The 24,807-nt window shown below is 42.2% G+C and overlaps 1 protein-coding gene across 9 annotated transcripts in view; it reads left to right on the forward strand.

Moving 5' to 3' along the window:
* Positions 1–6,779: 6,779 nt before the first annotated feature.
* MYH15 (myosin heavy chain 15) overlaps positions 6,780–24,807 on the forward strand; it is a 46,372-nt gene continuing 28,344 nt past the window's right edge. The window contains exons 1-16 of one of the 9 annotated variants that reach the window (XM_064410575.1): positions 6,780–6,799; positions 9,785–9,934; positions 10,995–11,098; positions 11,630–11,773; positions 13,249–13,405; positions 14,953–14,980; positions 15,837–15,930; positions 17,224–17,241; positions 17,848–17,940; positions 19,217–19,280; positions 19,373–19,471; positions 21,363–21,466; positions 21,879–22,017; positions 22,614–22,732; positions 23,810–23,959; positions 24,268–24,438. In XM_064410575.1, the coding sequence (XP_064266645.1) occupies positions 9,841–9,934; positions 10,995–11,098; positions 11,630–11,773; positions 13,249–13,405; positions 14,953–14,980; positions 15,837–15,930; positions 17,224–17,241; positions 17,848–17,940; positions 19,217–19,280; positions 19,373–19,471; positions 21,363–21,466; positions 21,879–22,017; positions 22,614–22,732; positions 23,810–23,959; positions 24,268–24,438 (1,578 nt within the window). In that variant the 5' untranslated portion in view covers positions 6,780–6,799; positions 9,785–9,840. The other 8 variants (XM_064410578.1, XM_064410582.1, XM_064410577.1 and 5 more) reach the window with 8 other exon arrangements.

The raw sequence follows: 24,807 nt of genomic DNA on the forward strand, positions 1-24,807 counted from the left end.
TTTTTTCTTTCTTTTTTTTTTAATATTGCACATTTTCACACCCAAAAATAGCCTATATTTTTCTCAAAGTTCTATGTTAAATTTTTTAGTTAGCCTCCTGCTGTAAGTTTGGATCCTCAGAAAAACATCAGGTTGATTTTTAAAACATTATATACATTTTTCTATAGCTATATCAACAAAAATGTTATTTTGTTGCCCTTGTTGCAGGAATTATTGTTAGGATCTCACTCTCTTCTCTAGCAGATGCAAGGCACAGCCACCAGACCTGCAGAAGGGCATCTGAAAAGGTGAGATGAACAACAGTGTACACCCACAGAGTGGTAAACAGATTTTCAACCAAGATTGTTCCCAAATGCTCTGTTGGTGAAGGGATTTGAATAGATGAACCTGCTGGTGAGAAGCTGCTGTGGGACATGCTGCGTAGATCCAAATCCAAGGTTTTCTGATGAGTGAGTTTTGATGAAAATGAATTACTCAGCTGGGCTGGTGATCTTGTCAAATGAGTTCTTTAGTGCTTCCATGCTGCTGAGCTACTGGTATTTAAAGTGAAGCTTCAAAGGGGCCCAGTGAGGCAGGGCATGTGTTCCATTCCTGTTCAGCATTTTTACAGCATATGTTCGTATTTTCTTTCCCTTCTCTTTTCTAGATCATTGGGTGAGACTGAAATGCATATACCTACATTCATAGCAGATACTTTGGTTTTGTGCAAGAAGCCTCAAGTATACGATCTGATTTTTTTTTGTTGTTCCATCTCCTTCATTATTTTTTCCTGTAAAGACAAAGTGCATATTTCAGTTACAAAAGAAAAAAAAAAAACTATAAAGAAATATATATTTAAAATCAACTCGAGTCAATTCTGCTACAACAGAATTGGCTGCTGCTGGGGATCCAGTGTGAATCTGAAGAGAGTTGTGCTTGTAGCCTCACTGGAGATCTCAGCTGCTGTTGTGCTTTTTATCACTATTGTGATAAAATTGGTTATCCTCTTCAAAGGCAATACCTGGCTGGTCTCAATGATGGTGTCTCCATGTGTTTTGGTCTGGCTAGGTAGTGCAACCTTTCTCCAGTGGCATCCGTAGGTTTCTCTGGGTGGTCCAGCACAGCCTTTTCTCACCATCCCTCTCTGCTGTAACTCCTGACATCTCATCACTCCTGGCTCTGCCCTCCCCCCTGTCCCATCTCGCCCCACTGTGCCTCTCCAGAAATCACTCTGGGGATGTGCTCGTCACACAGAATGGGAGTGCCCTGTGCAGAAGAGAGGCTGAGCCCAACAATCTTCAGGGGGGGTTTGCTGGGAGCAGGATTTCAGCTCCAGCATCGTGGGAGCACAGCAGGGGAGTCTGCCAGGCTCGGCTGCGGTACAGCAGCACTGGCAAGGTCAAATGTCCAGGTAAAAGGCTGTTTTATCTGGTAGTGAGCCCTAAGTGTGGAACATCACAGCTGGGAGGGGAGAGGTTTAGAAAATAAACTTGTTGGAGAGAAGGATGTCATGTCCATTTTTGGAGGTATTTAAATTCAACTGACAAAAAAGTGTCAAATCATTAGGCCATGTGAGAAGAACAGACTTGTGCTTTTTCAGGCAGAAGGTAATACTCCTGGAAATAGATTTTCTTTTAAAACTGGCTTTAATATTTCAAGAAGCTTTGCTGAGGTGACCAGCCCAGTGTATCTGTATTTGGAAAGAAGTAATGTTTTGTTGTTGTTTACAGAATGTAAATGCTGAGAAACTCACAGTCTCTCCTTCCTGCAGTGTTTTCCTGCTAAATTAGCATCATGCCAATCACATTGGGTTTATTCCGTCAGCACTTGCAAAGTTAATAAAGTATCCCCATGACAGACAATTGTTTCATCATTAAACTCTCTGTGTGTTTTAGTGTAGCTTGCAGTTGGCATAAGGTAAACAAAAGATAGCAAACAATCCTTGACTGAGAGTCAGTTATGACTCATAGAGTTACAGCAGTGAAAAATTGAAAAATCACAAAACCTCCTGTGCATGAATATTTTACTTCTTTCCCCCTCAGCTCCTCTGAAAAATAAGCTTCCACAGCAGCAAAACCAGGCAATCAGCAAGGACCGTACCCACCCCTACCCATACCTGAAGGGCAGCCTCTGAGTCCTTGGAGCTGAAATATAAAACAGGCAAAAAAAGGCAAGTTGTCTTGCGGGAGTTTGGCACCAGGAGCTAGGATATGTTGTGTCTGAAGACCTAGGAGTATTTTAGGACAGCGCTGCCTATTGAAATGGAAATGTGGTTTTCAGGCTGCTTGAGCAGACAGAGTGCATCACAGTCAGAGGCTGAAGTAGGCTAATGAAGTGCCATGTCTTTGAAGTCCGATTGCGCAATACAACCCCCAGAGAGACGCTTAGAAGATTTCTTTTTTTGCCTTGCATTGATCAAGACTAAAATACTTCTGCTATTAGCTTTAGAAAGGTGTAATGGAATTGGTGGTGGGACTACGGTAATTCCAATGACGTGCTATGCAATCAAATGCTTCGTTAATGAATACTCAAAAGATTAACCTGAAGTGCCTACATGCTTTTAACCCCCTGCCTTCCCCCAATGGTTATGGATAATGCAGAGTAATTTGAGGTGAGGTGGGGGAGGGAAACCCAAAACTCACTAATGGCAATTAGGCTATGTGATAGTTGGGAAAAGGAGGCACTGCAGTTCTCAAAACATGCCATTAATCTCTGACCTGATGAGCAGGGTGAGATGGGCAGGCAAGATCGCTGGAGACAGAAAACTTCCAACAGAGGGCATTGGAAGAGTGGGGGATGTGGTCAAATTTGGAGAAAGAAGAGTGACGAGGCACATGACAAAAGCCTTCTTTCCCTCCCCCAGTACATCTCCAGAGAAGAACTGAGACCATTTATTTCACTAGGCTCCCTTTTCATCTTCTTATTTTTCTTATGGCTGTGAGTCAGTCTGAGATTGATTTATCAGCGCTGTTAATCTGCTCTCAAAAGGCTGTCAGTCTCACTCCCAGAAGCCAAGCTCTCCCATTAAAAACCTGACCTATTTAAACGTCCTTAAGATACCGTAATGATTGAATGTCAGCAGGGGAGAGGCAGCAGTGACAACTCTGCAATGTTTATTGTCCCGGGCAGGACCAGGAGGGGAGCGTGCCGCTGCAGCCCGGAGCACTGCGCTTGGAATGGGATGAGAGGCTGGGGGACGGGTGCTGCCAAACTGGGAAGATCGGCTGTGCTCCTGTGGTTTGGAGGGTTAATGCTCTGAAGTCCCTGCTGACCCCATGCTGCTCAAAACAGGAAGAGGTGTCAGGGGTTTACATGTTGATAGCAATAGATCACGGATTACAGTGGCTTAAAAGCCACTTAAAACATTTTTGGTGGCTGAGGAATTATTTCACCAGGCATGTTTGTATGAAAGCAGATGCTCTCCATAGAGAGATTTAAATTTCTGTTCTACTGTCACACCACACAGTAGCTGTCAGCAAAGAATTAATTGAGGGAAAATATTTAAAATTATGATGCTGAAAAGAAGGTGAAGAGATGTTCCTGATTCTTCTTCAGGCTGCAGGTACATGTGTCCATGGCCAAGCACTGGCACTGCAGCAGGGGGAGCACAAAGGCTGGCAGAGACCTGAAAATCTCCGGTCTAATAATGGGAATCTAGCTGTCAAAAATATACTTTCAATGTACTGTTCAGTGCCAATTTTCTCATCCTTAAGAGATGTAGCAGAGTGCAGCTATTTTTAAATCTAAGTTTCTCTCCCCCTCCAATTTTGCTTGGGGCAATCAATGGCTTGAGGAATTAAAACATAATTAAAACAAATCACTTGTTCAGAGTGGGTCTGGCTTTGCTCTGGAATAAGATGTTAGCGTCTTTCTTCTCTTGAAACTATTCCCAGATGGATGAACTTTGTCATCCAACTAAGTCATTTTGGTTCTTTCCCATTTGTTTTTTTAAATAGAGGCTGCAACAGCAGGAGGGACCAGTGACGAAAAAAAGCCCCTGAGGTAAACAATAGGTTCTCATTCTTTTTAGATGCATCTTATAGAGTGATGATCTTTCTGCTTTTTTTTAATAGAGCAACCCAGGGATCCTGACTGCAAAGATGTTTTCTCCAAGCATCTGTCTCTTAAACTGGTGTCCTTCTCAGTCATTGATCTTGCTTTTCATGAGTGCCAGGTTATTACAGTAAACATTTTATTAAGAGTAGTCTAAAGACCAGCTTTTGTCAAAACCCAGCTGGCTGGTTGATCTTTTTGTCTAAGAAAATAGAGAGGGTTCATAACTGAGCTTTTTACAGATCCAGTATGTCAACTTTTGTATATTAGACCAGAAGATATTGACGTTATCTTCTGTCTAGAGCTGATAAATGTTATTGCATTCCTTTCCAATATGTAATGTTATTAAAAATAGTTTAGTCACAAGAGCTCCTTATCAAAGACCCTTGTTTCCCTAGAAACAGTGACCAGCATTAACCTTTCTAAAAGTAGCCCCTGCAAAAGACAAATGTTTTTGGTTGTCCCTGTTACAAATTTTATCTAGGGAAAACGTGCTGCAATTTCTGTTTCATATTAAGAGAAAGCAAATAAACTCCACAAAGGCAGGATTAACTTGCAGCATCCATTCATATCAGGCTAGCAAAGAAAATAAATTGATTATGTTTGAACCAGTTATCTGTGTCCCTTTCTATGCAACACAAGCATTGAAATTGCTTTAGAATTAGCTATGGAAACAGTTGTTTGCAACCCCAAAAAAGAAAAGGGAGGCGTGGGAGCAAGATTGTAGTGTTCATGCAGGACTGATGAAAGCTAACTATTTGAAGAACAGAAAAGATGTAAGTGATAACAGTGTATTTGTAAGAAGATGGCTTCTTCTAAGCAATGTAGGTGGTAAATGAGAATATTGTGTTTAGAAGTAAAGCTCCTGGCTACATGAGAGAGGAGAAAGAGGGAGAGAGTATCAGCATTTTGTATCCTCATGGCTTGAAATAATCATATTCTCTTCTCAGCAGATTAACAATGTCCAAAGCTTGGTGATGCTTGTGATTTACCTTGTTTCCAATTATGTGATCAGGAGCACCTGCTTGAGTTTACACAACTACTCTCTGTTCACCTCAGCAGCCAAAATCACCACCTCTCTATTCTTTTTTGACAGATATAAAGCAAAAAGATGGTGATTTAGATCCAACCCCGACACACATCTGTGCTGCAGGGCACCAAACACCTCTAAAGCAGCAGGCTAGGCAGCAGTTCTGGTGTGAGTGTGACAGCCAGTCAAACTCTAGAACGTGACACAAGTTGCTTGTGTTCAGCTGGAGTGCAGGTTCCTTTCACAGACGAATACAGACCAGGATGGAAAGCTTCATCCCTAGCTCTTATCCCTGTCTCTGCTCCCTAGCAGAGCGCTCTTTTCTCCAGTCTGTCTGGAGGTTAGCATGTCTCTAGCACAGCACTAGTGATTCTCTGTCTCTGGGTTGCATTCCCCAAATGCTAAAAATACCAAGTTACCAAAGTGCTCAAATCCTCAAGCTGCCACTCAGTCTCCTGTCTTTGAGCCTATCACTTCCAGAAATTCCTGTTTCTTACAAACCAACTTTGTACAACCTGTCCCTGTCCAGTCGTCAGCATAACAGCTTTAAAAATAGCAGACTCACTATGCAGACATTTTCCTTCTTGCCTGGTCACAAACCAAGTCACTTGTTCCTGTGGGTATCTAGGAATTTAATGAAGCTGTGGATAAGCTCCCTCCTTACTTCCTTGGAATTGAGTTTTGTAGAGCACAAATATATTGTCTTCCCTTGTGGCCAACAAGCATTATCCGCAGTATTTATTTTCCTTTCTGCTTTTATAATCAGCTTATGCCAGAACCAAAGGAAACCTATATATCTATCTACCTATGCTGGTAAAAGCAAATCAGTCTAGCAGTGTCAGTTGTTTTGTTATTTATGGGTTGAAATGAAATGAGACCTGCATTACTCACGGTGCTTGTTTCACAGGAAAAATGAGTTTACAATAAAAAGGCCAGACATTGCCTAAATTGGGACTCATGAATTAGTTTCCTGGAGCAAAGAGCTCCAGGAAACTAATTCATGAGTCCTAAATTGATGCATACTTTGCTCTTTATCTATGATTCCATGCAGAATCAATACATTCTTATATTTCTTCCCTGTCTTGCCTTGTTCATAAACAGGGGAACACCTGTCTATTCCAAACCTGAACCTATAGTCTTGGCTTTAAAACTCCTGGGGCTCAAAAAGGGGTTTTAAAGCCCTTGGCTGGGATGTGAGAACCACTTCCTAGCCTCGCTGCTTGAAGGGAATTTGGCTCATGTAATCAAATAATTCCCTTAATAATCACTTATTCCTGGTGCAAAAAGCTTTGATTTTTATATTCCAGAGGAGTCATGTCTGAATAGTCTTAATTTACACACACACACACACACACACACACACACACACACACACGCACGCAAGCCCATGGTAATTAAGTTCTGAAGCACTTGGAAAAGCAATACTTGCCCTAGTGAAAACACAGAAGCAGGAAAGGCTTCTTCCATGAAGTCATGGAGCAAGAATGAAAGTGTGGTGAGAGGTGGCCAGGACTGAGAGTGCCATTCCCCTGTGACATTCTTGCCCCCCTTCGTCAGGGCACAACCACATGTGTCCCCTCCCTGGGCATTGTCTCCTCAGCTGGGATCCAGTGGACAAATATGGGCATGGGGGAAAACTGCTGATGCCTTTAAAGAGTTATCAGCAGTGACCTTGAGATAGGGGCATATAAAGCCTGGACCAGGTAGAGCAGTGACACTTTCTGTGTGCTCGCCAGGGTGAGTACCAACCTCTCTCACTTTTAAGTGTGGGTGCTGTGCTCTAACACTGTACCGTGGGTTTAATATGGTTAAGATTTTCATGTGGATTAAAGTTTTAGCAGTAGTATCAGTAAATATCTAGCCTGTGATAATCACTGTAGGATGCTGCTAGAATGGTAGAATAGCAAATACGTGTTTCTTCTCTAACATCAGTGCATTCATTTAACCAGCTGGAATAACCACTTAAGGAAGTGTCAGGTCCCCTGTAATTATGCATATGAGTGAAATGATTAGCCAGTGCCTGCAAGTCATCTTTTTGCCTTCTCTATCATCTGCGAGAGATGATGGCTTATTTGCAATTTGAAATTTTAAGTAGCTTGTTGGTCCAAGTCATTCTTTAATCCAGCCTGAGATACAACCCTTGGAGCATTACTGGGCTTCCTTTCCAGGCCAGGCAGTGCCACCACATTATCCCTGCCTGCCCTCAGTGCTACAGTCACTTTCAACAGCCCCAGTAAAGACAGACAAAGTCCTTTTTTACCAATCCTGGAGGCACCATCAAATTGTTGGTCCTGGACATGCCTCTTCACTTTATGTAACAGTATAGGCTTTCCACAGGGAGCAGACATTTTCAAGGATCTCCCACAGCTGATATACAAGGGCTGGCTCTTTCTGTTGTTGGCTACAAGAGGTTGAGAGGGAAGACCTTAAGCTTTAGCATTGTCTTTCCCGACTATTCTGCATTTTAAAAATAATCTTGCATCCATAACAAAACAAAATTTTCCACTTCTTGTATCTGCTGATGAATTTGCCTCACTGAGTTCTCTGCACCCCAAGGTGTGCACGGCCTGAGCTCCAGCCTCTGCTGTAGCTCCAAACACCCAGGCTGCTGAAGGAAAAGGATTCTCTCCCAGCTGCCAGAATGCTGCTTTACACCATAACATACTCACTGCAGTGGTCCACCCTGGACATGAGGGGGGAAAAAGGAAGAGATAAGGAGGTGATAGCTGAGGAACTGTCCCTAGGAGGCCTGCAAATGGAGCCAGGTTGCACAAAAGTGATTCAGAGCACTTTGATGTATTCTAGGACTTGTGGGAACCTGCCTTGGGTCCTAGAGATTAACACTGGAGGGGCCCCTCTGGCATTTGCACGTTTAATGTGAAATTACACTTATGTGCTCTAATGCTGTTCTGTTTAAATGTCTGAACTGATGTGATTTCATTGCTCCACTAGAGATGAAACACAGAGAGAGAGAGAGAGAGGCTCTGCCATTGAGCAGTGTCTCCAGCTGGGAATTTTAGCCAGTTCAGATGATGTTAAAATAATTGGCGATACTTGTGCTTATGTATGTGCTTAATCTTTAAAAATATTAAGGTTAAAAAAAATTACTTTAAAATCTAGAAAAAAATAAGACTAGTTCTGAGAAAGAGAATTTTTGCTCTACAGCAACAAGACAGAAGGTATCAAGCTTTTACTGCAGCAGCGAGAGAGGGCTGGATGTAACGCTTTGGCAACTCTGCTGTCTTTGGGCTTTATGTTCCCTAGGAGGAACATGTTGACAAAAAAGCTGCCTTGGTTGACGAGGAGTTTTTATCTCTACCAGGATTTTGTTAGAAATAAATCAAATTAAATTTTGAAAGACTACAGTGTCTGCCTTGATAGGGGTCTTGAAAATTTATCCAGCTGGCCTGGATATTGCACAGTAAATAGAAAGGGAAGAGATTAACCTGAGGGCCACTTATGCAGCTTTAAATATTAGTCAAATGGTGTCCTGACTCAAAAAAACCCCAAACAAACAAACAAAAAAACCCTAAAATTCTAAAGTTGTGTGTGTACACCTTGTAGCAGTGGAACTTCTTTTAGACAAGGGCTGAGAAACATGCTGAGTAGTTTATGTTGTGTGTAAGTATTTATGTCTATGTCTGTAAAAAAAATCCCAAAAATAAACATCCCCTCCCCCATTATATCTGTTTGAGGATTTTAGAGAGTACAAAACAAGTTAATTACTTGGCTGTACAAACGCAGCAAAGTAGTCTCACTGAGACCCATGTCCCCTGCCCTCTCTTTCACAAAAACAGACTCCTAAACACTGTGCCCTTGTCATTTGGGAAAACAAGTGTGGGTATTAAGCTGGACTGATAAACTCAAAGCAATATGAAAACAAATGAAGCCCTTGCACCAATTCTGCAGATACACTTGCCCTCAGCCATGCCCGGCTGCAGGGGGATCCCCAGCCTGGTGAATTCAGAGGGAGCAGCACCATCACAGGGCCTCCCAGAATGTGTTAGTCCTGTTTTTATTTTATTTTATTTTATTTTATTTTATTTTATTTTATTTTATTTTATTTTATTTTATTTTATTTTATTTTATTTTATTTTATTTTATTTTATTTTATTTTATTTTATTTTATTTTATTGCTAATTCCTGAATCAGAGAAGTGCAGAGAGCAGAGCTGTTTCCAGCTCCAGTGCTGGCTTTCTGCAGTGAGAGTGTGGGCATACATCCCTGCAGCTTTGCAGCAGCGAAGTCTTGCTCCTTTTGTTTCCCAGAAAACCCCTGCCTGAGATGGTGCTTTAATCGGCTGAGTGGCACAGCCCCAGGGAGACCTGTGGGAGGGCATATCTTCGCTCCAGGCGATTTTGAAAGGGGCCAGAAGAGGCCCCTGCTAAGTGGTTTTCAAAATCACAACTTCAAGTGGTCCCTCCTGCTCTTAAGCACCATATTTGCCACAAAAAAAAAGAGACAAAAATCTTCCTGTGGAGATAACTGTGACCAATGAGGTTTAGAAACCCTTCAAGACCTGTCTGACTTTTAATAAACTGAGGCAAAGAAGGGTTTAACTAAAAGTTCAGTCTAGTCCCAAATCTGTGTTAGGCATTTGTGTTTAACATTAATCAACCCTTTGATCAGCCACCTGCCATGTTATGCTGAGCTTTTTATATTGCCTGACATTGTTCACAAAATAGACAATTGTTTTGCTTTTTCCCCCTCTTTCTTTGGTAGACTGGGTGACTTTCTTTTTCCTCTCTGAGCTGTGCCACCCTTGAACCCTTGCCAAGATGATGGTCGATATGTCAGAGTTTGGGGAGGCTGCTCCCTACCTCCGAAAGAGTGAGAAGGAGCTGATGAAGGCTCAGACTGTGGCCTTCGATGGTGAGTTGCAGACTCACAGCCCTTTGTGCTGCCAGGGGCTGGTTCAAGGGGGGTAAGGGTTACATACGAATGGAGGCAAAGAAATGCAAGCCAAGCAGGATGCAAAGCCTCCGTTGTCACTGCTGTGCTGCTGCCGTTGGAGGTAGCTGGTTCAACCAAGTTCGGGTTCCTTTATTCTGCAAAGCTATTAAAAACTCCCAGACAGTTAAAATTAAAAATAATCTATGGCAAGTAAGAGTTTTATTTAGATTTAGAAGCAAGGTGTGCTGGTATTGCCCTGCTAAAAGGGGATTAACTTCTCTGTCAGCTTTAGAGAAAAACAACAGACATTGATGTTTCTGTGGCCTGACTAGATATCTTATTTGCTTTGCAGCTTGTATAATAATGTGATGTTAGCTTTTAGTTTCCCGTAATTTCTTTTTCATTAAATGGTTTTCTATGAGCCCTGAGGTTTAGTAGTAAGTGTGAATGCATCAACAACTGCAGCCTTTCACTATTCACAGCAGTTGCTGTAACTAAAGACCTAAAATCTTGTGCAGCTGCTCCAAACTCTAAAAGGCACATACATAACTAAATGCGAGTTATGAACATTGCTGTTTTTCAGCACAATACTCAGAAGAATGTGAAGGAATAAAATCTGATATAAATCTGAGAGATGGCAGTTGAATAATGTGGGTTGCATTCCTTGAGCAGTTTGAAAGTCTCTGTGTGACTTTTTAGCAAATGCCTTAATTAGGGCTTGAATCTCAGTTGCTCCATCTGCACACTGGTGATAATGATTATGGATTTCCCATGGAGGCTGAGGCTTAGCCAGCATTTGTGAAATATTTTGACACCTTGTGCTAGAAGGATCTAGAGGAAGCCGAGCAGTAGTTTCAAAGGAAGACAACATTTGGGAGCCCTATGCCTTCTGCTTCATCACACAGCTTCCCAGCACTGCCAATCTGTTGCAATCCCAGAAGTTTTGTGTTGCTTTTGCAGAAAAAGTAATCCAGCAATCTCACTTAGCTAGGCATGGTTGATGCAAGGCTGTGAACCCTCAGTCTTCTTGATTTCACAGGGAAGAAGAAATGTTGGGTTCCTGATGAAAAGAAAGCTTACGTTGAAGCTGAAATTACAGAATCCAGTGATGGCAAAGTGACCGTGCAGACAACGGATGGAAGGGTACAAAACTGGTTTTGTCTGATCTATGACTAACAAGGCCAGAACTGCAAGCTACAGAATTGTCCTTGTTTCAGTTCGGTTGCCAGTTTAATGAAATGGGCTGTGAATGGGAAGCCTCAGTAACTGATGCCAGCTCAGGATAGGATAACACATGAAAAACCACCAAGGGAAAACCAGCAATGCAGCCATAGGTGGGTGAGCATCAGCCACCGCGCAGCTGGGGGAGGGCTGTGACTGGAGGTTTGCAACCAGCCAGTTCTGGTTTGGTGCCCAGAGCTAAAAACCCAGGCTCTAGCCAAATTTCATGTCTTCTTTCACAGCCATAGCATCGTGCTTCTTACTTTTGTCATCTTAGCCTTCCTGCAGTCTTCTGATACCTGTGGAAACACATGGTATCAGAAGGCATAGGCAGAGATTGACCTTAAGAACTTCCCTCTGCTAGCGGAAAAATGTGTTTTCTTCCATAAGGTGTATGAAGCAACAGAGAATCCCAGTGTCTTCCAGTGTTGCTGTATTTGTTTGTCTTTGCAGACGATGACTATAAAAGAAGATGATGTGCAGACCATGAACCCTCCCAAATTTGACATGATTGAGGACATGTCTATGCTGACCCACCTGAACGAGGCGTCTGTGCTGTACAACCTGAGGAAGCGCTACAGCAACTGGATGATCTATGTAAGGGCCACTGCAGGGGTGGATTTAGCCACCTGCATTTCAAGTGCTGACATTGTGTGTGAGCATGTTGTGTTCATGGTCATTTTACAACAGGGATAAGTCACAAAAGTAAGGGTCTTGCTCTTCACCTCAAGAAAGATGCTACTTGGAGCTGGCTGAATACAAACACAAAACTGAATTAGTAAGGTGGTGTCTGGCTCCTTAGTTTTGCTTGCTTGCCTAGGAAACGGGTAGTGGGATATTTTCTTAAAAGTCAAGATGCTGGGGAGACCCAGTTTATTTTTCATCTTCTAATATTAATCCATGTCAACACCAGCCATGGGGATTTCTTTTGTTCCCAGTTAGCTGCATTCAATTGTGTTTTAAATCAGTCAAAGGAATCCATTGATTTTTCCAGCTGACTCTTGCTCTGTTTTTTGGTATTCATCAGAAGAACAAATCCAACATTACCCATTTAAATTCTGATTGTCAAACATTTTCTGTGTTTCTCTAATAACCCCTGTATGAACATGTAGGGCCTAAAGCATAGCTTTGTTTGCAGATCAGTATAGGTAGAAAATTAAACTGGCATCTTGCCTTAATCTGTTTACTGGTAGGGGTGGATTCCTTTTATTTCTAGAAAACAGGACAGAGGATTCATGCCAAGGCCATTCAGGAGCATGTCCTAATGCTATTTTTAGGGGAAGGGACCTGGATTTCACCTGAAACTTCTAGAACTTAATTGAATTCAATAATCTATATGCATATGGTGATTGTTCCTATATGATAACTGGGTTTCTTTGAAGATATTGCTCCAAGCTGGGCTAAGTACTTGAAAAGTTACTAGCTGACACCAATTGCCTGGGGTTACAACTCAAAGCTCATTCTTCCTCGGGGTGACCAGGCCCCAGAGAACTGATGTGTATCATCCAAAGAGCAGCTATAAAGAGATTTTTACCAACATGGCATCTCCAAAAGCTGAAAAATGTTCCACAGCTTTGGGGTACAACACTATAATGTGGTTTTTCTCTTTGAACACCCACCAGAAATTGTCTAGAGGTTATTGCATACTATTAATAATGGGAGGTTGTTTCTCCTCCTAAAAACAGAGTTCAAACAGGGAAGCTGTAACTTTCCATTGCATGTCTGTTTCCAAGAGGAAACAACTCCCATGGAGCTGCAAGGGACAAAATCAGAAGCAAGTCTATTTCCTGCTCCTTTGTTTTACTAAAGGGGATGTTTTCATTTCAGGTTGACACCTCAAAACCCCTTTTCCCCTTTTGAAAACTGTTCAATATCTGTAGTTTTGGTATGAATTGCAATTAGGAAGTCACTTAGCAGATCAGTAACTTCCGAAATTTAGAAAGTCTGAAACTCAATTCAGAATTCAAGCCTAAATCAGCAGCTGGCAACGCCACACCCTCCTTGGTTAACCAAGACTTTTTGCCTTATTGCTTGAGCGAATCTTTTCACTCTGGCTTTGTGTTACTCTCTAGACATACTCCGGTTTATTCTGTGTGACCATAAACCCCTACAAGTGGTTGCCTGTCTACAAATCGGAGGTAGTTGCTGCGTACAAGGGCAAGCGGCGCTCGGAGGCTCCTCCCCACATCTTCTCCATCGCTGACAACGCGTACCACGACATGCTGCGCAGTAAGTGCCTCCACGCCAGCTTTCACCTCGTCCGTCGGGCTGGTGTGACTGTGCTGTGGGTGAGAGCTTCTGCAGCACGGAACAAACCTGAATATAGTCCACAAGCAACAGGGGCTTGGCAATCTGCGATGATTTTATAGACCTGTGTGTATCCGTACACTTGTTTCATTTCTAAACTGCCCTGCCTGTTCCTGTGGCACTTCTGCTAACCATCTGTCAGGTGCACAAATTCAGCTGCCTCAGCTGAGCGAATCCAGAAACGGGGCCAGCTCCCAAAGGTCTGTTAGTGCTGTCCTAAACCCAAAACCAGACCTCCAGTCAGTTTGCACTCCCTGTCACGACGCTGGTGAGATGTGTGCGCTCACAGGCTGGTGAAGGCCAGCCCTGCGGCTGTCACACTGGGCCTGTCACACCAGGCCTGTCACACCGGGCCTGTCACACCAGCCCTGTCACACCGGCCCTGTCACGCCGGCCCTGTCACGCCGGCCCTGTCACACTGGGCCTGTCACACCAGCTCTGTCACGCCGGCCCTGTCACACCAGCTCTGTCACGCCGGCCCTGTCACACCGGCCCTGTCACGCCAGCCCTGTCACGCCGGGCCTGTCACACCGGGCCTGACCTGCGCCTCCGGGCAGCAAACTCCAGATTTCCCTGGGAAATTTCCTCGCCCTGACCTGGCGTTCCTGGGGAAAAAAGGAGTTTATCAGCAGAGGGCAGCAGCGATGTGCTCACACCAGGCCCTGCGAGGCGGCAGGATAAATCCAAAAGAGACTTGACCAGAACACATGATGCTGACACTTGCTTTAAAAAAAATGAAAAAGAGCCTTTTTGTGAGGGGACAAAAAGCACCGGGTAGAGGGAATGTGTGTCCGGCTGCAGAGATGCTCTTTTATCAAATAAGGCTCCTCAATATGTAGCCTGCCATGACAACTGGAATTGTAAAAATAAAAGAGGAATTTAGGCTTAATGACTTGGGAAGCTGCCATGATTTAGTGTTTTCTGAACTTGATTAATAATATATTAGGGTTGCAGAGTGTTCTGATAAATGCTTGTTTCTGATCAGACAATTAGGCTTGCATAATAGGCTGCTTAGTTCCAGTAGCATGGCCAGCTGAAGAGGAATACACATGCATTTAAAGGAACAGCCTGTGAAAAAAACAGCAAAATTACTTGGGTTGGTCTAGTATTGCAGGAACAGAAAGGTCAGACATGAGCAGAGACACACTCAGGAGTGAGAGAATAAATGTTTTCAGAACAGGAAATTACTTTCTTTATTATAGTATCCCAGACACAGATGAATGTGTATGACTGACAGGTATTTAATACCAATTTGAGCAAAACACAAGAGAAGGATTCAGGGCAGGGCTGGAATCTGCACTTCTGGAAATCATTCTAAATGATACCAGTTTTTATCCTTCTCTCTTTGCTTCATGTGATTCTCTCCTGTCCTTGCATGACTGATTCTGATACCCATTTGCAATTATAATAAGTGATTTGTACACCGTACTAAGTTTCCCTTTCTTTTTTCTTTGTTTTTTCCCTTACAGATCGGGAGAATCAGTCTATGCTGATCACGTAAGTTCTTCTTTTTGACTGATTGGAGACTTTGTTGTTGTGAAAACCTTTGAAGGAAAAAACCCTGATAAAATACGATTTGACTCTTAAAATCTCAGCTAAATTGCCTGAAACCGAGTAAGTGTCAATTTGGCCATCTGATGGTGAGATTGGCCTCCATGAGAAAGGAGTAGCTAAAGGTTTGATGGAGTCTGGCCCATTTCTGATCCCCATCTGGCGAACATTGCATGTAGGCATGAAAACAACTCAGCAGGCAATTAAAACTGCTCCTTGCAGGATTAGCCTTTCTGTGGCCGCTGTCTTTGCATGCAGAGGATTCCTTCTGTTCAGTGTGGTTACTCTTGCTGAAAGTTATATTTCAGAGTGTTGTATAGATACATCTAAAGAGGGAGAGATGACCAAGGTACAAAAGAGCAGGTGTGATGTCTACTGGCAAGCATGAAAGGATGGAGACTTGGGTGTCTCTACAAAGTTACAAGTGCTCTTGGGTAATACTGGTAAATAACTGCAGCTTTCCTCTGATTTTCCTAGCTCATTAACTGTAGGTATGTGTACCCCAGAAAATTAGTCTGGATGTTTGTAATTAAACTTCATGTCCCTAAAAGAAGCTCAGTGTAGGGTGGGTTTGTACAGGACTTCTGAGCTCAGCTGTATGAAGAACGAGTTGCTGCTGTCACAGGACTGCACCTCTTCATTCAGTCAGTTTGAGGTATTTCCACAGAAATGGCTGTGCAGCAGGCTGCAGAGACAATGAACGTGAGAACAGCCTTGATGGGAGGAGCTGACTGGACAGGATTTAAAAGGATGAGTTTCAGCTGTTTGAGCAATGTTTTTGTTTTCTTCCCCTTTCCTCTAGTGGAGAATCTGGTGCTGGCAAGACTGTGAACACAAAACGAGTCATCCAGTACTTTGCCACAGTGGCAGCCCTGGGTGAAACTGGTAAAAAGAATGTAAGTCTGCTGCTGGCTGACTCATTTCAGACTCCCAAGGTTCCCCTCTTTCTTGTGTACGACTAACCTTACAAGTCTGAAGTACTCAGAGCAGTTCTGAAGGGAGAAAGGCACACATGAACTTGCCACGCTCCAGATGGAGCAGAAACACCACCCCTGGTTCTGGACAGATGCTTGTTGATGCCACTTTTTTTTTTTTTTCCTCAGGAGTTGCAGTTTTGATGTGTGCTAAATATCCTTATGATTCTGTTAAAACTGGTCAAAAGATGGGGAGACTGTAAAGAATAAGATTTTTTTTTTCAAATGGAAAATAGTCTTCAACAAGATTAGAATTATAACTTCTCCTCAAAATATATGTTCTATTGAAAGCTTTTTGGTCCACAAAAAAAGGATTGTTTTGACAAAATATGTTTTTTCAATCAGCTTTTCTGTATTTCTGTTTGGATAAGTGCTGTTCTGCTTATAAGTGCTCTCTAAGATTATAATGAATACTGTATTCATGCTGCTTTTTATATTGTGTTGCTATGAGCTTATTTGCGATGAGCTTCCTTGCACTTGAAGGGTTCAGTGCTCTTTTGTGGTGAATTAACTGATTCCTGTGAACTGTATTTATAAGGCAAAAATTTCAGCCACACTTCAAGTCTGTGCACAGAACTCATGTCATCAAACTCTAATATACATTCTCCTGAGGCCTGAAAGGCTTTCTTAAGAAATGGTTGAGTTGTCCAGAGCCAGCCTCCTGCATGCAATGAGGCTGGTGCTCATCGTGGTGTCTAAAACCTGCTGTGATCATGCAACAATGGTGCTCCCATCCCAAACTTACTGTTTGAACTTCCACTGCAGAAATCTACCTGGTTTTGCTCTGGAGATGTCTGGAGATGCGATAGACCAAACCACCAACTAAGTGAACAGAGAAAAGAGACTGCTGCTAGGTAGCAATAATAAAAGAGCGTAAATGCAGACAGACAAGTTCTAGGCAATAAGATTGTGCCCCACTTGAACTTTTGGATGATGTTGGGGTAAAAAAGGGTGATGAAAATGCAACCTGACCTGATAAACTACATGAAACATCTTCCAGCTGCCACATCTGTTGTTGCACCATTGTGATGTATGGTGAATGCAAAGTAATAGCCACACATGCTTTCCAAAGGCTTCAAAAAGCACTGCTGATGCTCTGAGTTGGTGCCCACGAGACAGCTAACCTTGCTAGTTGTTATATTTTGTATTGTTCTCTGTGTTAGTATTCACATTCTCTCTCTTTTTCTCTCCATTGCGTTCCTATTTTGTCAACAGCCAGCTACAAAAACTGGGGTAAGTCATCAGCTTTGCTGTTTTATTTTTGCCTTGCAGAATTGGTGTTGGGCTCTGTCAGATGTGCCATGAGCCTCAGCATTTCACTTTGTGTGGTTCCCGGGTGAGTAGTGAATGATCCCAGGAGCCTGGGCAGGAAAAGTCATCCACTTCCCAAACTGAAATCTGTGCGAGCAACTGTTAAAGCTTTTCTCATCTCCAAGAATCCCAAATGTTACAAGCTCCGAATGCTTTTAATCAAATGCATTCTAGTGCTTGTCAATGTCTTCAGTAGCCCATTTCCTACACAGGTTCCTCATTCCTCGGTGTCCCCACATGCTCCGAAGAACACTGGGTGATTTCTTTCGCATGCAGATGGCACAAGATATAAATCTACAAAGCCAAACAGTGGGGAGCAGCAGACTGTTTGAGGCCTTTTAAATCGCTCATAATTGACTGATGGTCTTGATATGTTGCCATTCACACACTGTCGCCCCTGGGGTGAAGCTAAATAAATCACTTTGCTACAGAGGCTCAGCTCTGTACTGAATGCCTGGCTGAGCTAGAGATGACAGCTGAGTCTGTGGCTTGTAGGTTTCTCAATAGTATTTCAACCTTGATTTCTAGGGAACCTTGGAGGATCAAATCATTCAAGCAAACCCAGCCCTAGAAGCTTTTGGAAATGCCAAAACCCTGAGAAATGACAATTCCTCACGTTTCGTAAGTCTGCAGTATAATCCAATATTCAACAGTGGCCAGCTAATAACACCTATGTCATAATCCCTTCATAGATTGCATTTTGCCCATTAAAATTATTGGATTTCCAGAGCAGAAAAATAAAATAGTAGGATCTAACAAAAACCTGAAGAGAAATAAAGAAAGATCAAGCTGGAATAATTTTTCAAACTGTTTGAATTGTTTAAAATGAACAGAAGAAAAGCGAAACCCAGTTTTAGGAAGCTCTTTGAACAGCAGTGGTAGATCTTCCTCAGAACTGCCTCTGCATTATTTTCCTACCCCTTTTTCCACTAGCCTGTCTTTCCCCCTTCCTATAGTAGCTGTACTTTGCCACTAAGTGTCAGAAACACGGCACAGCCCCTGCTCCCTCCCTCCCCTGTGCCAAGCCCTGCAGCAGTACTCCTATCCTTGAGCCATTCAGTTTCCCTTTTTGGCTCAGCAAGCTGTCCCTGCTTGTCCCTCCGTGCTGCCATCACCTTGGGGCTCTCCTCCTCTCCATTAGGTTGGCAGGAGAGCAATCCTCTTGGGAACTCTGCCTCTGCCACATTTGGTTGACAAGGTGAGGTCTGAGAGGTCCAAAAGGAATGGCATGAGGTCGACAAGCCTGAGTTTAGAGCACATGCTTCCCTAACAAATCCTGTTAAAAATTAAATTGGAAGGGGTGGAGAGCACCAGAGCTTGTAAGCATCTGCAAAGATACACAGTTGTATAAGGAGCTTGTCAGCTGGAAGGGAAATTAATTATTTTTGTGTGTTTGAATATGAGAAACTAAATGAAAACTACTAATTTTTTATGAATTGGGAGAGATGGATATGTAAATTTAATGGACAAAGCTGTGTAAAATCACAGCACTTTTCTGACATAAGTAGTTAGTAATGTAAGTTAGGACTGCAAATTGGGAGAAGCTAAAAAAGGAGCCTATGTGTCTTAAGCTCAGGCTTAATGCTCTGAGTCCTGCATTACAGTAAACCTGCATCATGCAACTGGAAGCCGTGTGCTTTGCCATATCTTAGCCTGGCAGATAAGTACACTGTTATCCTTTCTCCACAAGCAGATTACATAGCTCTATGTACAGATTTAGGCTTGGAAGACAGTAATATCATTGTTTGATATTTTTCATTGAAAATATGCCTATGCAAAGCCAAGAAGTTTGCATAAATTGATTCTTTGGGCCAAATGATTGCCTTCAAACTGCATTCTTTCTTTCCCTCTGTGTATACTATATGTACTAATTAGAATATTCTTCTGTGTGAATTAGGGTAAATTTATCCGAATCCATTTTGGAACTACAGGCAAGCTGTCATCTGCTGATATTGAGATTTGTAAGCAGCAAACTCTCTCCTTTTAAAAAATACAATTGCTCATCTGAAAGCTGCAAGATCCTTTCTCACTGAATTTTCCTTTGTGTGACTAGATTTACTGGAGAAATCTCGAGTGATTTTCCAGCAACCTGGTGAAAGAGACTATCACATCTTCTACCAGATCCTGTCAGGAAAGAAACCAGAGTTACTAGGTAAGCATTATGTGGATCCACAGCTTTTAAGAGCCTAAAACTGAATAGACAGTGGATAAGGGGTTAGGAGGCAAACCCATGTGCAGGAAGGCCCTTATGCTTCCACTTGATGAAACTGAACTTCCACTGTCAGATACAGTCTTTTAGGCATGTTGTTCCAGCGGCAGCAGCACAGACCATTTCTCTTGTATTACAGATTAATCTAATGGGAATAAGACTCAGGCAGGACTTTTAAAACATAGCAATATAAAGGCAAAAAGTGTCACACTGAATTTGTGTAATCCAAGGTCTCAAAACATCTGGAAAATACTATGCCTGCAAAGCATTTGTGGTGCTAAAACTTTTAATTATCCAGATTTTCACATATGAGAAGATTTGCTTATAGGTCCACAAAGAAAATCTAGTTTCCTCTTTCTGCCCCAAGTGACAAAACTGACATTCTAGCATGTTGTGTAGCAGGAGAGAATGTTCAAAACTGCCTGCTGTTGATTATGTGGCAATTACCCCTTTCAAGCTTCCCCTGGCTCAGCGTGGTCCCACAGACCCACTGGAGAATGGCAGAGATGGGCTGAGATGCTTCAAATAAAACCTTCACTAGTTATTTAAGTGACATGGTTTGCTGACTTAAATTTGTGCTCTGAAGGAACACATTTTGTAAAATATGTTGGAGAGTCACTTCATTGCTCTTCTACACCCCCACTAAGCCATAGCAATCATAATCTCTTTTGAAGTCTTACTATCCTGACAGTGCATGGTCAAATCCCTAACACTCTAAGCTTTGCGTGGCCTAATTAATGGCAATTATGGGAAAGATTTGAAGGAAGCTTTGCACTGAGATTCCTGTGAGAATCCCTGTGCTGGGAAAATGCTGTGTTTCTCATGAACTCTCTGTGTGCTCCACAACAGCACACACCTTTCTGGCCAGCAGGAACATGTCTGCAGGCTCTTGAAGAGGCTGAAACCAGCAGGGGCTTGTGTTTTGTAGACAAGAAATGTATATGCTTGTGTATGAACACATCCATATCTAAATATGGATAAGTATCAATATCAACAACTATAGATGAACATAACTATAGATAAAATAATTATATCAAAGTGACTACATAGCAAATTAAGAGAAGCTTATAGAGGATAAAATTAAAATTTCATATAAACGTATATTGATAGCCATTTATTTATGATATATTATATATATTTATTGATATCCACATATTTAGATATGTAGAGATGTGTGTCTGCATAAAAAAGATGGAAATCTAGACCAAATCTCGGTCTGGGGAATGTGGGTGAAACTTTCAGTTGATTTAAGGAAGCAGGGCACTGCCTGTGCTTTTAGAGGCAGCTAGCTTTGTAGACGACAACTCTGCATTTTTGGGTTTTGATATGAAGGAATGACAATGGAGAAAGCCATATTCTGTCTTTTGTTTATCAAAAGCCAAGTGTCTTCTGCAAAGGGTGCTGGAAATCACCCTTCTCTGAGTCTGTTACAAAAACGGAGAGCCATGCCCATACTCCCTGTCTTGGATCATACTAAAATCTTTTTCTCCTCTCTATTTAAATGGGATATTTACCCCTAAAAACATGTGAGGCAGAAAGTAGGACTATACAGGAAATTATGGACTCAATATGTTGCAAGACATGCTCAATAGATGTGTATGCACAGTAGATGATAATATGCAGTATTTCCATATTTTTTATTCACTTTCTCTACATCTTCAAACTAACATAGTAGAATAGGACAGCTGGTTTCTGCACTGCAGTTATTAAAACAAAAACTGCAAAACAATGCAGTAGTGCAGAGACAAATGTAGGTTGCAGTTGTTTTTTCCATCTCCATTTCTGAGGATAACCTGAATGGATGGCAGTTTTGACCTTGGCAATTCTTTTACAGACATGCTCCTGATCTCCACCAACCCATATGACTACCACTTCTGCTCTCAAGGTGTGGTTACAGTGGACAACTTGGACGATGGAGAAGAACTGTTGGCAACAGATGTAAGTCTGTATGGATATGACTTTGGGTTTCCTAGATCAGGGGAGGAAAGTACTGGGAGGAGCCTGACTTCTGTCCCTGAAACTGTTGGACTAAAGCAAAAGCAGGATTGGGTCTTAACTGCATTCAGACTGTGAAGCACAAGGTCTGGTAAACTGTTACACTTTCAAATCTGGCCTTGCTCCATGTAATGTCCACCTTTTATAATTTTTTATACATAAAATGCTAGATGAAGAGAGCTCTCCCGTGGGTCCCCTGCCACTGCTGGGTCTTCAGGGTGTTTCAGTGGCTGCTTTGGGTGATAACACCCATTGGCAGGACAGCAATATCTGCCATGCAAAGGTAGATTGTGGGGCTGCAACCACCACTGCTTTTGAGCAGGGAAGTGACAACGTCTGTGTTTCCTTTTCACAGCAAGCCATGGACATCTTGGGATTTGTGCCTGATGAGAAGGCTGGTTCCTACAAGCTCACAGGTGCCATCATGCACTTTGGGAATATGAAATTCAAGCAAAGACCCCGAGAAGAGCAGGCAGAGGCTGATGGCACTGAAAGTAAGAATAACACCTGAAATCACTCCCCAGATTCAAAAGTCTGGCATGTACCAGGCACCGTGCTGAGGAAGCAGCTGCCTATTTGCTTTGTTCTTGCACACTGTTTGCTTTGTTCTTGCACATTTGTAGCACTCCTGATCAGCCAAGAGTGCTGTACTTGTAACAGGCTTAGTCAGTGGTGGATAACCTTACTCAGCAGGAGATGAACACAGCCAGACTAACAGGATCAAATTCCATGTTTGAGACCATTTGAACAAAATGGTTGTGAAATCCTGCTGCCTTAACTTTCTCTTTCATAATTACAGGTCCTGCTTCTTTATTTTCTCTTAGACCTGAAACTGTATATAACCTCTGTGGAGAGATGTTCTTTTCCCTAAACCTGAAGAGCACCTTTAGTGAGATTCTTGCAGCAACTGGGGTATAAAGTAGTCAGATGACCTACCATAAGGGAGAGTACAGGCATACCTAACAAATCAGGCCTTTATCCAATTTGTCTTTTGAAGTGAATGTACTTAATATGTTTTGGTTTTTTTTAGCCTGGGCACATTTCCATGTAGAAGTTTAAAACCCATTGAAACCTTATTTCTCCTGACCAGGTGCTGACAAAGCTGCCTACCTGATGGGAATCAACTCCTCTGACTTGATTAAGGGTTTGTTGCACCCTAGAGTGAAAGTTGGCAATGAGTATGTGACCAAAGGTCAAAGTGTTGAACAGGTAAGGAGACGATTTCATGATATTTGGATACATGTCCTGTTACAGTATTTGCCTGTAACGTCTCAGATAAACTGACAGCTGCTAGAAATATCAACATGAGCCTCTAGTACCTTCTCATTTTATATGCCCAAACTTGGGGAAATACATGGTGAAATTGAGGGAAATGGGAAGAGAGTGACAAAGGAATACTGTCCAGCACAACTTCTGATAGAATTGTTTTTCTGATGTGTTAGCAGCACTCCAGGAAACCAGGTGCAGTAAAACCATATGGGGATTGATAGCTAATTCTGGATGAGAATAGTTACCTAGAAGATTTGAGCCATGGATTATTTATTCACTCATTGCTCATTCATTATTCATGTAATTTTTAATCTCTGTGTGACCTCAATCAGCTAAAGGCATATCCACTTAAAGTTATCTCCTAATTTAAGGGAAAAGGAGTCCTTGGGTTGCTATGCTGCAGCAATATTGTAGAAGATGCTGCAGCATTTTGGATACAATAAAAGTTGCTGTTTGAAGATAGCCTGTGGTACAGGCTCAGAAAGTAGAAAACCACTACAGAGAGGTGTATCCTGATGATGCAGATATGCACAGGCTAAAGAAGATACTTTAGACAGACTTTTCCTATTGCCTGCTCATGCCATAGCATCCCTCAAAATTAGAAACAAATGTCAATCAACAACATGAGCATAAACTTCCACCTTTCTCTGTCAGTAGCTCTGGACATCATAGCTGACTTCTGACCTGTGAGTTTCTGCTACCTTACTTCCACAGAAATATAATGGATTAAAACATTTGGAACTTGCTGTCCAGCTGTTTCCCAGCATGTACTTCACAAACACTTTATCATACGTGCTTGTGAAGTACATCCATATATTTAGCAGTGATTTTAAGGAAATTCAGCAGAGATAATAGGAGAAACTGTGTTGTATTAACTATACCTTGGTGATTATACAAAGCATTAAGAAATTTCATTTGAACTGTAAACAGACATTGAAATAGTCTATTGTACCAAAACCTTTGTGTTCCCCAGTGAATTTTGTTTCACACTGCAGTGTTCTAAAACATGTATTTTAGGTTCTGTATGCTGTTGGGGCCTTATCTAAGGCAGTGTACGATCGAATGTTCAAGTGGCTGGTGGTCCGTATCAACAAGACCTTGGACACCAAGCTGCCAAGACAGTTCTTCATTGGAGTCCTGGATATTGCTGGGTTTGAAATCTTTGATGTGAGTATTAATGTGTGAGGACTGGTTGGAAGGACATAAAAGATGCCAAGAGATAGCTCTTGGTTGGGTGTTTCTCTTTCTAAATGAACAGAAGGCAAAGTGCTGAGAAAGCTATAAGGCAAATAATGTGTATGATTTTACATGGCTGGTTGTTTGTTTTTTCATTAAGATATAAAAACCACTTGGCTGGACATGCCAATAGCTCCTGGGAACAACATCTCATATGCTTTGGGCTGTAAACAGTTTCCTTCTTGCTGTTCCACCAAGTTAACTGCAATGCAAATGCTCATTTTTCTCTCTTTCTGCAGTTTAACAGCTTTGAGCAGCTGTGCATCAATTACACGAATGAGAAACTGCAACAGTTTTTCAATCATCATATGTTTGTCCTGGAGCAAGAAGAGTATAAGAAGGAAGGCATTGAGTGGGTATTCATTGACTTTGGCATGGACCTGCAGGCCTGCATTGACCTAATCGAGAAGGTATGTGCATGCCAAGGAGTATTCACTGAACTGGTTTGATTCATGATGTTCCCTTGGATGTGTCCTCATGGCCCAGTGAACAGAGTAGGAAAAACAGCATGACAGGTTTCTTGCCTTCCTACCTGCAATACAGAATCAAAGAAAAATCAGTATTTGTGGCCACCCAGCTTTACCTTTGGAATTCTGCCTTAACGAGCCAACAGCAGCCAACAAGCTGTAACTGGTAATTTGTATGGCTGTATCAGCTTCCCTGGTTTGTACTTTTCTCTTTCTCTGTCCTTGCTGCTCCTCCATTCAGTCTGTACCACATATGAAACCTGTCAGCTTTTCAGGGGAAATGCAATGTTTCAGTCTTGTGCCCAGTGCATC

This window comes from Passer domesticus, chromosome 2 (assembly GCF_036417665.1).
Source record: "Passer domesticus isolate bPasDom1 chromosome 2, bPasDom1.hap1, whole genome shotgun sequence".
NCBI classification, from domain to species: domain Eukaryota; kingdom Metazoa; phylum Chordata; class Aves; order Passeriformes; family Passeridae; genus Passer; species Passer domesticus.